Genomic DNA, 17,204 nt, shown 5'->3' on the forward strand with positions numbered 1-17,204 from the left:
CCCGAGTCCTGCTCCTTTTTGAAGCCTTACCTTCTCTCTTTGCCATAACTCCTACCTGGCATTTGTGTGGACTCCGTGTTGGTGTCCTATTCTTGTCTGAATAGGCTTGTATGCCAGCCTCCTTGCTAACTCGATAACTCCTGCTCAACCCGGAGGACAACCCAGGTGCCACTTCCAAGGGGCCTTTCTTGACCTCCTGAGCCTTACTCATTTATGACATGTCCTTGGGACAAAAACACTCAGCCACTCTCAGAGAAATGAATGTTAACAGTCTGACAGTTCCCACATTCTCCAACACAGGCACATCGTTCTCAGGATCACCCCCTCTTCCTTACACCTTTCTTCCCCAAACCTACCTTAAATGCACACATTCAAAACATTTACTGTTCTCTAAGATGTCTGCTCACAAAAGCTGTATTCATACTCTTCACCCAACCCCGCTCTCCCAGACTCTTTCCTCCCCGAGAGAGCCTCTGGGTATGTGAGAGGTGAGTCCAGCGGGAGGAAAACAGCGAAGTCGCAGAGACCAAACCCCTGAATGCTGCGGGTCTCGATTCACAGGTGTACGTGTGAATGTCAGGGCGAACTCCACCAAGGCTGTATACTGGATGCCAGGGAGGGGCGCGGAGGCCCCCGCGCTGTAAGGCTGGTGAGCCTCGGCTCTGCTCTCCAGTAACGTGGATAGCGGTGCACAACGCCCGCCACTCGCCTACGGACAGCCAGCCGCCGGTATTTGAGCACCAGGCAGAACTGGGCTGGGAGGGCGGGGCAACACCTAGAAAGGCCGGCACTCAGCGGAGCACGGCGACGCGTTCAGATTCGGTCATTCTTCCGCGCTCTCCGGCTGGCAGCCGATTCGCCCGTGGGCTCGGGGCGGGGGGCCCTAGCGGCTGAGGCGAGCGGCGGCGCGCGGGCGGTTGGTCCAGCCCTCTGGTCTCGCGGCGACCAGGCCTTACTCGGTGCCCTGGGAGACTGACCAGCGGAGGCATGGCTGGAACCCCCGCGCCGGGCAGCAGGAGGCGGAGCGGGCTTCCGGCGCCTAGCTCTGGCCCGCCGCCCAGCACCGGGCACCCTCCGAGCAAGCGAGCCCGAGGCTTCCCCGCAGCCGCTGCCCCGGACCCCGAAGACCCGTTCGGCGCGCACGGGGATTTCACCGCTGACGACCTGGAGGAACTCGACACCCTCGCGTCGCAGGCCCTGAGCCAGTGCCCGGCCGCTCCTCGGGACTTGTCCAGTGAGTGCGCCTCGGGGCCTTTTCCCGGAGGGTGGTGCAGATCTCGCCAGAACTACGTGATGGCTGTGGCTTCGGAACCCCACGGCGACCGCTGACCCAGTGTCTTGCACCCACGCTGCCGTTCTCAAAATATAGGAACGGCTTCATTTAGGCACAGGTTGTGTTCCAAAAGGTCCTTTGAGTTGTGGGAGTACTGTATTAAGAATGTCAAAACAGCCAATTTGAAATACAGAAAGTTCAGTTAACCTTTTCCTGTAGTTAAAATTTGGGCCACCAAGTTCTTGGTTCTAGGCAAAGATCCTTGGAACACAACCACCATCATCAGAACCGTCACTACCTACCCATGGGGACCCATTCTTGCGACAGGTTTAAGAGGCTTTAGATCTAACGAAGATTACTGTCCTCCTTGGGCCACATGAACATAAGAAGGGCCTAGCTGAGGCAAGAGATGAAAGAGGTTTATTCCGTTATACAACCAGTAAATTGTACTAGGTGTCCAAAACCTTAGGAACTGCAGCACACTTAGCAATGAGCAGAAGACAAAAACTCCTTTCCTCGGGAGCTTCCTTTCTAGCTGGGGAGTGAGTGAAGTCTTGTGGGGCTCACAGAAGGAGAAACGTTTTGAGGGCATCTTGCATCTGTACTTGGATATCTCACAGGCATCTTAAATCCCACACATTCATCTGGGAGTCCAGTCATTCTCCAGTATTGCCAGCATGGTGCCTGGCAAAGCAGACATTCAGAAAACGTTCATTAATGACCAAATATTCTGTACAACCGTGACTACTACCGGTCTCCATCAGGTGGCACAAAGCAACAGTTCCTCTTCCTTGACCATACATCTAATCCCTTGCCAAGTCCTGTAACTCTATCTTCTTTATCCATCTCTGGAACCCATCCTCTTTCCATTATCTCTACCATTCTCCCTGATCTGTGTTACAATCATTCCTTCCTCTGGATGATCATCTGCTAAATGGTCTCCCCGTTGCCAGTCTTGACTCCCTATAAGTCAGACTTCACACTACAGCCAGAGTGATCTTTTCAGAACTCAAATCTGGCTTTGTCTCACATAGATACAAGTGCGCATCCCTGCTGAAAGCCTTTTCATAGCTTCCCACTGTCTCCAGTATAAAGATCAAAGTCCATATCATGGCCTACAAGGCCCAGCATGGTCTGGCCCTTTCCCACTCTCTCTGGGTTCAAGCCACACTGACCTGCCTTCATTTCTTGAATTCTCCCGACTTCCTTACAATACAAAAATTGCACATTGCTGTTTCTCATACACGGAGTATTCTTCCCATCCATTCCCCATCCCCACTCATCTGCTTAATTCCTGCTTGTTTAGCGCTCACCTCAGTCATCACTTCCTTGGGAAGCCTTCCAGTCATTCCAGTTGGATCCATATACTTGGCTTTCCTATACTTGTTCTCTTGTGTAGCTCTTATCACAGTTGTAATTTTACATTTATTTAATTATTTTTGAATGTCCTCTAAGCTCCATGAGCGTAAGGACTGTATCCATTTTGCTCACCACTGTACCTTTAGAGGCTAGACTGTGCCCGGTGCTCAGTAGGTATAGGTATAGGTGCTCAGTAAATATTGTCGAATAACAGATCACCAAGTTCTGACCAGTGAGGTTCCCACAGCACCTTTTCAGCCTTTAGATGATACTCTTAAAATTGAGGGGTGGGGAGTAGGGGGAGGCAGGATCTGTTTGTCATTTCATAAGGATCATTTATGAGTTTGAATCACGTTCTTAGGTTGGAAAATACCTATACTGCTTACTAGATCTTTCTCTAATTTGCTTTCAAGAGTGATTCTTTTCAGCATTGACTGGCAAAAGTGGGAAAGTGTTGGATCCAGAAAAGTATATGGGAACTGTTTTTTTACAGATGTTCATAAGGTCCCCAGATTAGATGGGATGTCAAAAACTCCTGCAGGGAAAAACAGAGAATATGTTCCTGTTAAAGAGAATTTTGAATTAGAGGTACTTCAGGCACAATACAAAGAACTTAAAGAAAAGGTAAGTGACTTGTGGTTTTATAGCTAACGTATGCACTTATGCATGTGTTATAAAGCACCGTAGAATAAACTATATAAAAGGTTTTTTTTAATGTTTATCTATTTTTGAGAGAAAGAGAGTGAGCAGGGGAGGGGCAGAGAGAGAGAGGGGGAGACACAGAATTTGAAGCAGGCTCCAGGCTCTGAGCTGTCAGCACAGAGCGTGACACAGGGCTTGAACCCACGAACCTGTGAGACCATGACCTGAGCCAAAGTCAGATGCTTAACCAACTGAGCCACCCAGGTACCCCTAAAATATATAAAAGTTTTAAAACAAGAGTCCAGGGGCACCTGGGTGGCTCGTCAGTTAAGCGACTGACTCTTGTTTTCAGCTCAGGTCATGATCTCATGGTTCATGGGTTCGAGCCCCACATCGGGCTCTGCGCATGAAAAGTGAGGAGCCTGCTTGGGATGCTCTCTCTCCCTCCCTTTCTGCCCCTCCTCCGCTTGCTCTCCCTCTCTCAAATAAACTTAAAAAATAAAGTAAAACAGGAGTCGAGATTCATCCCCATGAAATGAGGGAAGGCTGGGGAAAGAAAGGCAGAAAATTTAAACTGGAAGAAACCAAATCCTAGTTCCTAACAACTAGTCAACAAAGGAAACTGTACATCAGATCCAAAAAGTGATACAAACTTTCTGTCACAGCACTGAGACAAATTTATAGCATATGTCTTTTATAAGGAACACAACATCATAAAGGCTACTGTATTTGTTAGCAGTTTTACAAAAAAGCAGACATCCTTTATGTGACCATCTGTAGGTCCCTAGGAAAACTAGAAACATAGTATGAAACTTGAGATCTGTGAAGTGTGTGACCCAGATTGTTTAATACTTACTAGAACCTACAGAATCTGCATGTGTGAATGACAGTGTCTCCTTAAGCTTTCTGAATGTCACCTGTCCCACAAATGGGCCTAGCAGACCATAGTGGTAACTAGTTGGTATGGATACATTTTGAGAACTCATCGGTCTGTAGAACATAGTTTACATGTGCTTTCTCTGTCTCCCTAGCTATATGTTGAAACAAGTACATATATAACTTTCCCTTATAAGCTTTTCACAAGATTGATTTTGGATTTACAGATGAAAGCAATGGAAGAAGAAGTTCTCATTAAAAATGGAGAAATAAAAATTTTGCGGGACTCATTGCATCAGACAGAATCCATTCTAGAGGAACAGAGAAGATCACATTTCCTCCTTGAACAAGAGAAAACTCAAGTGCTCAGTGACAAAGAAAAGGAATTTTCAAAAAAGGTGACCCAGAACTGTTTCCCCCCCCCCTTTTTTTCCCCCCTTGTTCTAGACACAAGCTTTGCCTGCTCACTGAGTTCTTTTAGAAGCAATAATGACCAAAGAGCCTGTAAATCTTCCAGGAAGATTTCAACAGTTTTTTTTTTTTTTTGTCTTAAATAATTTCTAATATATGCATATACTTTTTTTTCCAGGCTCTGCATGAGGTTTGTAAAAGGACTTAGTTGAAACTGCTTTGCTGTGGTAGTTGTGGTAGGTGGTCTTGGCAGGAATAAATCAATAGCTTAGACTTTCCAGAAATAGACTTAAGTAAGAGCTTTTTGGCAGATCAGAAACTCAGTTGACCTAGCTTAGGCCAAAAGGAAATGTATTGACTTCTATACCTAAGTCTGGGAAAAAACAGGTGTGCTGGGGCCTTGAATGACTGGAGCCTTGCCAGGATTCATCTTTACTCCCTAGTCTACAGACAGACTCCATTCTTATGGTAAAGGATGTGTTCTCCAGAAGCTCCTGGGCTCCTATTTCATAGCTCCAGAGCAGACTGAAAACTTGGGCTCCTTCATCTCAAGGCTCTAATTGTTCTAACCTGGGTCAGGTGCCTGTCCCTGACCCAATCACTGTAACCACAGAGATGACAGCTCCCATTTAAATCACATAGAGGTAGGGAGGGGCACCTGGGTGGCTCAATCGGTTGGTCATCCGACTTCGGCTCGGGTCATGATCTCACAGTTCGTGAGTTCGAGCCCCACTTTGGGCTCTGTGCTGACAGCTCAGAGCCTGGATCCTGCTTCGGATTCTGTGTCTCCCTCTCTCTCTGCCCTTCCCCCATTCACGCTCTGTCTCTCTGTGTCTCTCAAAAATGAATAAACGTTAAAAAATTTTTTTAAATCACATAGAGGTAGGGACATGATTGTTTCTCAAGGGAGGGAGTTGCTGTTTTGGGAAGAAATTAATAGGTGTCCATACATACTGCCACTTGCCTTCAGCACTTCCCAAGGCTTCAGTCTCAAGGAATGGATCTTATTCTGCCCTCCATTAGCAAATTAGCAAACTTTAAAGAAGCACTAACCTGTGCCCAGCACTAACAGCAGTAGTTTTCCTTCCGCATCCATGATGAAGAGCAAGGGAGTTGTAATCAGACAAACTAGAGTTTGAATCCTGGCTTTATCACATATGATAAATGGCGACCTCAGGGTAGTGACTTCAGCTCTGTGATTCATTTCCATTATCTGTCCCAGGAAATAACTAGAAGGGTTGCTGTAAGACTTAGCCCCACACTTACTGTGACTGGTGCTGTGACTGGTGCCATACAGGCACAGAGTGTGCTCAGGGAATAATAGCAGTTACTGCTGGCCATGGGCTGGAGCAGGTCTCCCCGTGCTGCGTGGCGTTTTGGTAAAATTTCAAGAAGACCTGGAATTGTGCACCATTATGTCCATTAAAAGGTTAACATGTTACTGTGAGATAAGGCGCCTCACCAAGCTCTAGGCTGGGCATTTCACATTCATCCTTCCTATTTAATCCCCCCTAACCACAAAGACAGGGGTTTGTGTTACAGATAAGCCAAAGTTTAAAGAGGCCGAGTAAATGGTATTTGAACCTTCACAAACTACCTTGCAACAGTTCAGGTCAAAATGTCTTTCTAGAATACCATGCTGTCTTTGAGGAGGAAGGGGAAAGCTTGATATTATAGGGCATCTATGTCACAGCAAACTTTTATACTTATTTCTCATTGTTTGTTTTCCTTTATGAGCTTGAGACTTTGAAGCCCAGAGATATTTTTGCACGGATGATGGGTTACCATGAGTGTGTTGCTTTTGCCTTCCAGCTCCAATCATTGCAGTCCGAACTCCAATTTAAAGATGCTGAGATGAATGAATTAAGGACAAAGCTTCAAAGCAGTGAACGAGCAAATAAATTGGCTGCTCCCTCCATTCTCCATGCCAGGTAATGATGATGCTGGAAGGAGAGTTGTTTTGCATGGTTTATTAGAAAGTCTGAGTAACAATGTCAGGTTAGTCTTGAACGAAGGCTGTTTAAACTTTGCCATTTGGACATAGATCCTCTTTCCCGAAGGCCTCAAAGGTGGTTTAGATGAGGCTTGAATGGTTTGGTGCATCACCGCATAAAGGCCTCACACTCTAGAAGGGCTTCCTCTATAGGACTTTATACTCAGGACTAAAAAAGGGCTGGGAAGATGCTCTCTAAACTTTTGGGGTGACCCAGTCTTCATTTTTATGTAATGTGTTTCAAATAATCAGTTTTGCCCCAAGTGTGAGCGTATTTCAGTCCCAACTACTTGGAATATTTTTTCTCATTTACTGCCTTGGGACCTTTGTCTAATAGCCCCTGCCTTTGCTGTAGATGTGATCAGCTTGTTAATGGTCCTGTCCTGCGCCTTGCCTGCCAGAGAAGTCTGGCACACCGTTGATATCAGCCTTGAATTTTGAACAGTGTGGGTCAGCGTGTCTTTTTCTGAATATTGAACATTCTGCTGCCTTTGTTCATAATGGACAGGGTATGAGATTAAACTCTTTTTGCCTAGCTTAGTCCAAATAAGACAGGAGAGCAGAGGGGTCCATCCCCACCTCATCACACGTCTCTGACAGAAGGCTCTTGGTGTTGTCTGATGCACTCGGAGGGGGGGTTAAGACTGCTTCCCTAACACAAAACCCCTGGCACTGAGGAACGGGCTGTTTTCAAGTTGCAAAACACAACAACACGCCTTTTAATAGACCTTCTTTCTACTGAAAAATCTTTGAATCCAGCCCCTGGGAACGATTAAATAAGAGGCTGTTCCATATTAAAAAGATTTTGGTGGAATTGGAAGTTGTAATGGAATTATGGCCAATGTTTTGGGGTGATTATTAGAAGAATACAGAAATGAAAGAGTTTTTCCACCATCTGGATCAAAATGCCTTGAGTTTTGCACTGCTATCCTGACTGACAAAGAATGACTAATATATAACAGATAAAAACCTTTGGTCAAAGCGCCTAGACATTGGCCATGGGCCGGAGCAGGTTTACCATTTAAACATTTAAACATGAAAAGTTTAACATTTGTTAGAAGTTTTATAACCAGGTATTTTAAGTGGTTTTAGCAGAATCATTACTTTGCTTTCATAGTTAACTTTTTCCAGTCCTAGGAAAAGCCCTTCTGTGGCTATAAAGCCAGAAGCATGTTCTCCACAATTCGGAAAACCATCTTTCCCTACAAAGGAGTCTTTTAGTGCTAACATGTCCCTTCCCCACCCCTTCCAGACAGAGCCAGGATATAAGTCCCTGGTGGGCAGAGAGGGTAAGTCAGTCTGTCTGTCATCTGTTGCCGTGTAACCGATTATTCAACCTTGTGGCTTAAAACAACAATAAGTACTCCTCCTGGTTCTGTGGGACAACAGTTCTGATAAAGAGGAGATGGTTTGTCCCTGTGGGGACTGGAATCACTGAAGGCTCGTCTGGGGCTGGAGGATCTATTCAGAGTGGCTCACTCACATGACTGGCAATGGAGTTCTTCTCCACACGTGGGTCTCTCTACGGAGCTACTTGGGTGATGTCATAACCTGGTGGATGGCCTCCTCTAGAGCTAACAAACCAGAGAGAGCGAGGTGGAAGCTATCCCTTTTATGGCCTGGCCTCAGGAGTCCTATAGCATCACTTTTGCCACATTCTGTTTGTTAGAAACCATGTTCAACGGGAAGGAAACTAGGCTGCACCTTTTGAAGAGAAGTGTTTGTAGAATTTGCAGGCATATTTTAAAACCTCCCCAGTCACCATCCGTTGATGTGCCAGAAACACAGGTAGTATCAGGTACCTGTGTTCCTTGCAGCCTTGAGTTTATACAGCTCAGTCCAGACTGAGGGCATGCTACTGCCTTATAGAGGGACACAGTCTAGCATTGGTAGGTTTTTACTCTGAGAATATGCTGTGTCAGTTTATCTTACCATTCCAATACATCACCTCTCTCCTACCACCATCCACCTGTTCAAGTCGTTGGCCCTCATGCCACCTCTGAGGACCTCAACCACTCACATTTTTGGTACCTGGCAACTACAGGAACAGTATAGGATGGTGTTGTGGGCAGGCACTGGAGCCCACCAGCCTGACAGGAGTCCCGGTCACACTACTTACTGGCTTGTGTGATTGGAGCAAGTCCCTTAACCCGTGCCTCAGTTTCTCTATATGTAAAATAGAGGAGATGACAACTCCTCTTCGGGTTGCTTTGAGGAACAGATGAGCTAACATGCGTACAGCTCTTAGAACAGGGTTTGTCTGGCACATAATAAGTGTTCGTGGTTACTGCTTTCATGTTATTGCCTCCTTTTAAAGTGGAGCAAACAACTTTCTTTTCTTTTCCTTTCCTTGTATGAGTTCCTGTTTTTCATGAGGGAGGCAATGATGCAAGGGTTCTTGAGTTGCTCTGGTTCTTGATTTGATCCAAGGTTGAGGAAGTAGAACAATCTCTGTTTTAAATTCATTATGGGGTGCCTGGCTGGCCCAGTCCATAGAGCACGTGACTCTCGATCTCAGAGTTGTGCGTTCGAGCCCCGTATTGGGGGTAGAGTTTACTTAAAAAAAAAAAAAGAGAGAGAAAAAAATGAAACTCGGTACGTTCAAGAGTTTTGATATGCCTGTGCTTTTGTGCTCAAGTTTTGATTCACATTTTATTTAGTTGTAGAGAATAAGAGCCACAATCTGGGAGGTGACCCCATTAAGCAAGAAGAGTCGCAGAAAAGACTTGTTGACAGCTGGATGCAGAGATCAAACACTCAAGGTACCAGAAGCCCTGCTCCATGTGCAGGAGGCCTGCACAGCTCTGGGCATCCTCTGCGGTGCTATGGTAGAATTGCCTCTGAGAAGCAGCACCCCAGGCAGTCCTTCAGAGGGGCCAGGGGATTAACAGTCTGTGACTTAGCAGAAGACTATAGCAGTTACATCCCAGAGCCCTCAGCACCCACAGGCATCTCAGTGGGGCTTAGTGGCAGCTTAGAGGACAGTTAGCATCCAAGGAATCCTCACTTTTCCTTCTGAAGCCACAGAAAAGGCCTCCCTTGTCAGAACCTTCTAGAATCACCTTGTCTTTTGCAGGTTCCATTTTGATAAACCTTCTCCTGAAGCAGCCTTTGATCCCAGGGTCATCCCTAGGTCTGTGCCACCTCCTGAGCAGTTGTTCTGAGGCTCCTACCAGCACCCTACTGCAGCCACTGGGGTATGGCAGGTAAACCTCAGACTCCTGAAAAGCTGGGAGTTCCCAGGAAGCAAGTTCCTTTCTGGTCCTGGCCAGCCTGGGAGGTCTGTGTGCTGGGTGGGGAAACTAGAGAATTCTGTAGACAGGTTGTTTGGGGCCCTTGACCTTGTCTCCACCTCACACTTGTATGTTTTCTTTTGTATTTGCTGCTAGTACCTTGACTGGGATTTCAAGCCTGAGGACCACGGGTTCTCGCGATGGGTCATTTCCCCACTTGGCCCTGAGAGAAGCACAGAACCTGGCACTTACTGGATTGAATCTGGTTGCCAGGGATGAAGGCTCATGTGATGGAGACCAAGCAGAGGGAGGCAGAAGGGCCTTCCCACTCTGCCAGCTTCCTGGGGCCGTGCATCTCCTCCCCCTGGTACAGTTCTTTATCGGCTTACACTGCCAGGCTCTGCACGATCTGGCAGCAGTCAAGAGAAGTGGAGCGCCTGCGGACTCACCGACAAGTTCCTCCTACGTGAGCTCTGGGGGAGAGGCCAGCCTTGAGGACTCACTTTGCAACCTGGAAGGCTTCTCTGTGGCTTCACTTAGTGTTCTTCAGCACCTGGTGTGCCACAGCGGAGCGGTCGTCCACCTATTACTATCAGATGCAGGGGTGGATTCTGCCGCTGGGGAAGGAAACCAGAGTCTGGTTCACAGACAAGATCATGGTGATGTGTCCTCAGTCCCAAGGGGGCTTACTGATGACCAAGGCCAGCATCCACTACTGAAGATGCTTCTTCACCTGTTGACTTTCTCTTCTGCAGCAACAGGTCACCTTCAAACCAGTGTCCTGAGCCAGTGTCTTAAGATTTTGGTGAAATTAGCTGAAAATGCTTCCTTTGATTTCCTGCCCAGGTATAACACTGCATGGTAGTCATGATTCTTTGCAGGTCTCACGTGACCTCTTGAGGTCTATCCTGTGGCCCTTATACTTTGCCCACATCTTAGCTATACTGCTCAGGGCTAAGCCTTGGTTTTGTGTTCTGAGGCTTTGTTCAGGGTGTTCTGAAGTGATGGAAAGTGGGGCCAGGTGTTAGGAGAACCAAGGAAGTGGTTTACTTGGCTGAATTCTGCCTCTGTACAGCAGGTAAGCAAAAGACACATGTAATGAAAGGCTTTTAAGACATTATGGAAAAGTGTCCTGCCCCCAGGACAAAGACTGAACCCAGAGCCTTGAACCTAGGCCGTGGATCAGGCAGGTGAAGACCATGTATCACACCACATTTAAGTTTGGTGGGGTTCCCTAAGGAAGCAGAGGGTGTGGACAGCCCATAAGCTGACCTTACTGGGAATCTGCTCATCCTCGTTGTGCCCGACTCTGGCACAAGCCATAAGTTACCTGTTCCTTCTAAGGTTTGTTGGAAGTGGTTGTATAGTGAACCTAGCTCATGAACACTATTGTCATAAATTCTTGGGATTCCAGAGCCTCAAGACTGGGAGGAACTGTAAACACCATCCAGCCCATCTCCTCATCCAAAAATCCTGTCTCCCCCCTCAGCATGCCACCAAGAGGCCAGTTCTATTTGGATCAACTTTGCTGGCTGCACTTACCTTAAGCTTTTGTCTCTGAGCTTAGCATACTTGTTTCCCTAAAACACTTCTGGATCCTGGTTTCCTTCTGAAGATATTCCAGCTGGTATGGTCCATCCTAGGGGTGGTCCTCAGAGCCGGGCACAGTACTGCAGTGTACTGTGGGCGACACAATAGGTACAGAACTGTCACGTGTCTGGCATGGACCTACCTCATGGTGGCTAGTTGCTTGTTTCATATTTGTTGAATGAATTCCAGGAAGCACTTTATTACCAGTTCTCTTGGTAGATACACCATCATTCCCTTTCTGTTGGGCTTGTCCACAAGGACATGAAAAAACAGCTATTTGATGGATGCTTTCCATAGGCCAGATGCCTCTGTTCACCAGCTCATGTGACACCCTCAGAGCCCTGCATCCTCACACCTAGCATGGAGCCTGGCTCACTGTAAGCACTCAGTATTTGCTGTACGAATAGAGAGAACATACAGGGCGAGTTTCCAGCTGGTCTCCTTGACTTGCCCTTGATCACGGTCTGGCACCACCTCCCACTCAGTGCTTCAGAATTCCTACATCTTGCAGGAGGATCCCCACTACCACACAGCTTCCTGCTCACCTTGGAGTGAAAGCTAAGGACACATGCCACCAAAGCTCTAAAGCAGTATGTGATGCAGCACAAGCAGCCAGGCAGGCAGCAGTCTCGGAAAGGGCACCTTTGCCTACCCGGGCTTGAGGACAAATCATCCCCTCAGGCCCATGTCTTCCTACCGTATCTGGTGTGGCCATGGTCCTGGGTCATTTCCAGGGTACAGGGATGGCAGGGGCTTTTGAGCAGAGGTCTCATCCCCAGCTTCAAACAGAACAGTAGGACTATTCTCTATTGTGTGTTTGGGGGTTCTGGAAAAAAAATTTTTTTCTGCTATCCAAAAATAATTTAGAAACCACTGCGTCATATATAAAGATGGATTTTTCTTGCAGATAGTTTCAGGGACTTTAGTGGATTACAGACCATTCTAATGACGAAATTGAGTAACCACCAGGTTAAATCCCAGTTTCCCGCAAATTTCCACACTCTGGTGGCTGAAAACATTCAGCTTACCCACTGTACAGGATTTGCTCTAAAATGATTTCACCCCAAATAACGAGGCCTTGCTTCCTAATGGCATACTGAGAAATACTCTTAACCCTTGACGGCATGTGCTAAGACACTGCAGATGCATGAAGGGGAACACATGTAGAATTGCCCTCTCCCCATCCACAAGGCTATGTGGGTTGAGCAAATAGCAGTGGTTGTCTTGGGACTTGGTTCCTTAGTTCTCTTTGCCCGTGAGACCTTGGAGAGAGTGTGCCCAGAGCCCAACACCCGTGCACACCCCAAGTGAGCACCTTCTCATAATTGGTAACAGGGGAGCTGGTATTTGCAAAAATAGTCTGCCAGCAAGCAAGGGGTCTCATAAGATCCAACCATAGCCAAGTACACATTTGTCACTTCTGGAACCTGGCCAGCCCTCTGGTAGTAGGCTTATAACATTCACACTCGTTAAGACCTCCCTCCCTATTTGGGAACAGAGGCAAGAAAGAGCCCAGGAGAGTGTGGAAGCCAGGCACCCCGGGTCCAGGGAAGCATCCCCCATTTACAGGTGGCACTGGGCCTGGCAAGGGCCTGTCCTCTCTAAGCCACGGCAATATCATGGTGAAGGCTAGTACCCACTGGCTCGCAGGAAACAGATATCCCAGCAAGTGTGTGGTGGTTGGCCAGCATTTGAAGCCGGGTCCGAACCACAGCTCCTCCTTGTACCTGCCTGCTCAAAATTTCCCGTTGCCTCTGGTGAAAAGTGAGGATGGTTGTGGGATTGGGGTGCCAGTGTCCCGTTTCTCTGGGCCCCTGTGCTTTAGGTTCCAGTGTGTGTTCCGGGTACTGCCGCAGTGCCTCAGCCCCGAGAGCCCCCTGCCCAGCGTGCTACTGACTGTTGAGCTCCTTTCCCTCCTGGTGGACCACGAGAAGCTCGCGCCTCAGCTCTGCTCCCCCTCAGGTAAAGCAGGGCAGGGGGGATGGGTGGTTGGGCGGCTCCTGCAGGTTGGAGGGAAGGGTGGTGGCAGGGACAGTTCAGAGGCCTCCTGAGGGCTTCTGCAGCTTGTGCCCTGGGCTCTGGGTAAGAAGGGGACCCTGAATGAGAGGTGGGGCGTCCTTTTCAGAAGGCTGCCTCCTCCTGCTGCTGTACATGTACATCACGTCAAGGCCTGATAAAGTGGCCTCGGAGACACAGTGGCTTCAACTAGAGCAAGAGGTAAAAACTCCAGAGCCTCACCACCCCACCCCACCCAAGGGCCACTGTTCCTCCTTCTTCTGGGGAGAATGGAGTCTTAATGCGTTTTGGTAGCAAGAGTTTACCTAGCTGCTAAGAAGGTGAACTCAGTTTGGGGGCTCCATACTACACAGGTACAATACAGGTGGACCCCAGGGTGTCCCAGCACTTGGCAGGGCTGCCTAATAACTGGCCCTACCCTGGCTTGGGGCCTGGAGGCAGGTGGGTTGCTGGTGAGACAGGTATTGATCCTGAGTCTAGCCTGAGAAGGCCCCACACCGTTCCTTGGATGTCACTGTGTGGACAGGCGGCTGCTAAGGGAACCTGGAGCACTTGTAGGAGAAGCCTGAGAGAGCCCTCACTGTGATCAGGCTCTCGTTCTGCCACGGATGGAACAGTCTGCTCTTGTTCTAGGCCGTGTGGCTCCTGGCTAAGCTTGGTGTGCAGAGCCCTGCCTCCCCAGTCACTGGCTCTGTCTGCCAGTGCAACGTGGAGGTGAGTGCACGGGCCAACGGCGTGGCAGCTCCGTCAGGGCGGGGGAAGGTGACCCTATGCAAGCACGCCCCTGCTCCTTGTAACCCTGGTGCCACCGCTGGGAGCCCTCCTTACCTGGGGTGGTTAGGAAAGGTGCTGTCCAGCTGAGCAAGCTGTTAGGATGCAGGAACCCTGAGACCTGGCCTCAGTCTTTGCCCTCTCCCTAGGTGGTCAGAGCACTCACAGTGATGCTGCACAGACAGTGGCTGACAGTGCGGAGGGCGGGGGAGCCCCCGAGGACTGAGCAGCAGAAGCGGACTGTGCGGTGTCTGCGGGACACGGTGTTGCTGCTGCACAGCCTCTCCCAGAAGGACAAGCTCTTCACTGTGCACTGTGTGGAGGTCCTACATCAGTATGACCAGGTGATGCCAGGGGTCAGCATGCTGATTCGAGGGCTTCCTGATGTGACAGACTGTGAAGGTAAGCCGGCAGGAGGACCCCTGCCTGCCCCAGCCCACATGCGGGGGTTTCCCTGAAGTTCACGGACAAGTCAGACTTCCTGGCCTTAAGTCAGCAGTCCTCTCTCCACGCAGCCTTTGCTGGCACTGGGGTCGCACTTGTCTTACTGCTCTGGGTCTTCTCTGAGCTTATCAGGCTGCCTTTTGCTTGTATCTGTTGAGTTGGCCTAGCAGAGCCACAGTTTTTCCAGAAACATCGCTGTCTGAATTGCCTTTGTATCACTTTGCTTGCAGTAGCTGAGGGAGCAAGGCCTGGGCGTGGAAGGGACTGGTTAGTTCCTGCGGGCGTGGGGGAGGAGCGGTGGGTCTCCCCCCAGTGCCCGGCACCTCCAGGCCTTCACCACACACCCCTCTTCTCTTGGCTCAGAGGCAGCCCTGGATGACCTGTGTGCCACTGAAACGGATGCGGACGACCCTGAGATGGACTGTAGCTGAGGCCAGTGAGCATGGAGCCACATAGTGGCACCAGAACCACTACTTTCCTCACCGCAGCAACTGATTAAAAGCAGTGACAGGCTGTTTGAGAACACGCCAGCCTTTTGATGTTTCCTGAGTCTGATCTGTGTCGGCTGAGTGGGAGGGATGGTGCAGGAGCCAGACCCAGGGAAGGCTAGGATCCTTCTTCCCGTCCCTGGCTAGAGCTGAGAGCCTGTCCCCATAGTAACAAATCTGCCCTGAGGAAGGAGCCCTGCCCTGCCTGTGGAATTGTCCTGAGTCATCGCTTTGGGCTGAGGCCATGGGAAGAAACCATCCTGTGGCAGGGGAGGAGAGAGCCGTCAGCCCTGGCCTGTACCAGGGAGACCTGAGAAAGTGGGGCCAAGGAGTGGGTGCAAGGTGACCACAGCAGGGGTTCCCGGCAGGCGTGAGTCCCGGAGCTAGCCTTCCCTGATGGCCTGGGCACACTGCCCTCATCCTCTGGGCTGGTTCTCATAGTATGAGGGCTCTGGCACATTGTGCCAGCCAGCAGGCCCACAGCTGTAGGTCTGAGGCCTTCAGGGAGTCACGAGGGGGAAGGCTGGGGAGGGGCAGACCTGGCAGGCTGACAAGCAGGGCGGGCCTCGATCAGGACAGCCCATAGGCGGGCTCACGCTAAGTTTCGCTTCCCGCCACTGCTGCCAGCAGCAAGAACCAGCCAGACTGCACCCCGAGTCATTGCTGCCTGCCTGCTACTCGGTAAGTGAGGACCCCTACGGGGATGGGGCAGTGTGGGAAGGCCCCACCCCCCCCCACCCCACCCAGGCCCAGACTAGGTGGGCGCTAGGGGAGGAGCCAAGCCTTCCCCCAGACAGTTGAATGTGCTGGTCCCCCTTAGGAAGCCACCCCACCTTCTCTGGCTTCCTGCTCTGGAAACGGGTCTTAGAGCTCACCGACAGTGCCTGCCTGAGCAGAGAAGGCCAAAGATGTGTTCCTGCCCGCCCCACCCCCACCCGCCTCAGCTCTTTCCACTGGGCACTCATATAGCCCCTCCCCACCCCATGCTCCTCCCCAGGCTCGGCAGCAGGTACCCACCATGGGCTCGCAGGCCCCACCGCCGGGTCCCGTGCAGACCCTTATCTTCTTGGACCTGGAGGCCACTGGCCTGCCTTCCTCCCGGCCCAAGGTCACGGAGCTGTGCCTGCTAGCCGTCCACAGATGTGCCCTGGAGAGCCCACCCACCCCTCAGGGGCAGCCTCCCACAGTGCCCTCGCCGCCCCGGGTGGTGGACAAGCTCTCTCTGTGCGTGGCTCCAGGGAAGGCCTGCAGCCCAGAAGCCAGTAAGATCACGGGCCTCAGCACAGCTGTGCTGGCAGCACACGGGCGTCAACGCTTCGATGCCGACCTGGCCAACCTGATCCAAGCCTTCCTGCAGCGCCAGCCACAGCCCTGGTGCCTCGTGGCGCACAACGGCGACCGCTATGACTTCCCCTTGCTCCAAGCAGAGCTGGCTTTACTAGGTCTTGCCAGTGTTCTGGACGGTGCCTTCTGCGTGGATAGCATTGCTGCCTTGAAGGCCCTGGAGCAGGCTGGCAGCCACTCGGAGCACGGCCCAAGGAAGAGCTACAGCCTGACCAGCATCTACACACGCCTGTATGGGCAGGCCCCGCCGGACTCCCACATGGCTGAGGGGGACGTCCTAGCCCTGCTCAGCATCTGTCAGTGGAGGCCACAGGCCCTGCTGCGCTGGGTGGATGCTCACGCCAGACCCTTCAGCACTGTCAAGCCCATGTATGGGGTCGTAGCCTCTGCTGGAACCAAACCAGGACCATCTGCCACCGCAGCCACTGTATCCCTGACTAGAGCCAGGGACACTAGTCCTAAGCTTGGCAGGGGCAGGAAGCCCAAAGCCCTTCTTCCAATGGAGGGCCCTGGAGCCTCACCCAGGGAGGGCTTGCTGGCCCCACTGGGCATGCTGGCCTTCCTGACCTTGGCAATAGCCACACTGTATGGGCTGTCCCTGGCCACACCTGGGCAGTAGGCCAAGAAGGAAAGTCTGACTAATAAAGACACCCCCGCAGCACTGAGTGGCCACTCACCTCTACCCTCCTTGGCAGCCTTAGAGCCTCCTGCACCTCTGCCCACACACTCAGGCACCTGGGGAGGGGGACACGGAGGGTGCCACA

At 50.5% G+C, this 17,204-nt stretch overlaps 2 protein-coding genes across 6 annotated transcripts; both read left to right on the top strand.

The window, feature by feature from the left end:
* Positions 1–806: 806 nt before the first annotated feature.
* ATRIP (ATR interacting protein) lies at positions 807–15,133 on the top strand. Of its 5 annotated transcripts, none has more exons than XM_045049783.1 (14): positions 807–1,234; positions 3,126–3,256; positions 4,378–4,548; positions 6,374–6,492; positions 7,686–7,843; positions 9,215–9,316; positions 9,631–9,760; positions 9,944–10,633; positions 13,203–13,339; positions 13,503–13,594; positions 14,027–14,107; positions 14,314–14,566; positions 14,842–14,875; positions 14,972–15,133. In XM_045049783.1, coding segments are annotated over exons 1-14 (2,346 nt in total). In that variant the 5' UTR covers positions 807–987; the 3' UTR covers positions 14,973–15,133. The 5 variants fall into 5 exon arrangements, with proteins under 5 accessions (XP_044905718.1, XP_006928781.2, XP_019676600.2 ...); XM_006928719.5 differs by having other exon boundaries at positions 808–1,234; positions 14,839–14,875; XM_019821041.3 differs by lacking the exon at positions 14,842–14,875 and having other exon boundaries at positions 813–1,234; positions 13,506–13,594.
* A 138-nt stretch (positions 15,134–15,271) lies between these two features.
* On the top strand, positions 15,272–17,105 carry TREX1 (three prime repair exonuclease 1). Its single transcript, XM_006928720.5, has 2 exons — positions 15,272–15,777; positions 16,094–17,105. Exon 2 carries the CDS (start codon positions 16,115–16,117, stop codon positions 17,057–17,059), a length of 945 nt encoding a protein of 314 aa, XP_006928782.1. The 5' UTR covers positions 15,272–15,777; positions 16,094–16,114; the 3' UTR covers positions 17,060–17,105.
* Positions 17,106–17,204: the final 99 nt, after the last annotated feature.

The sequence above is a fragment of the Felis catus genome, chromosome A2, assembly GCF_018350175.1.
Source record: "Felis catus isolate Fca126 chromosome A2, F.catus_Fca126_mat1.0, whole genome shotgun sequence".
NCBI classification, from domain to species: domain Eukaryota; kingdom Metazoa; phylum Chordata; class Mammalia; order Carnivora; family Felidae; genus Felis; species Felis catus.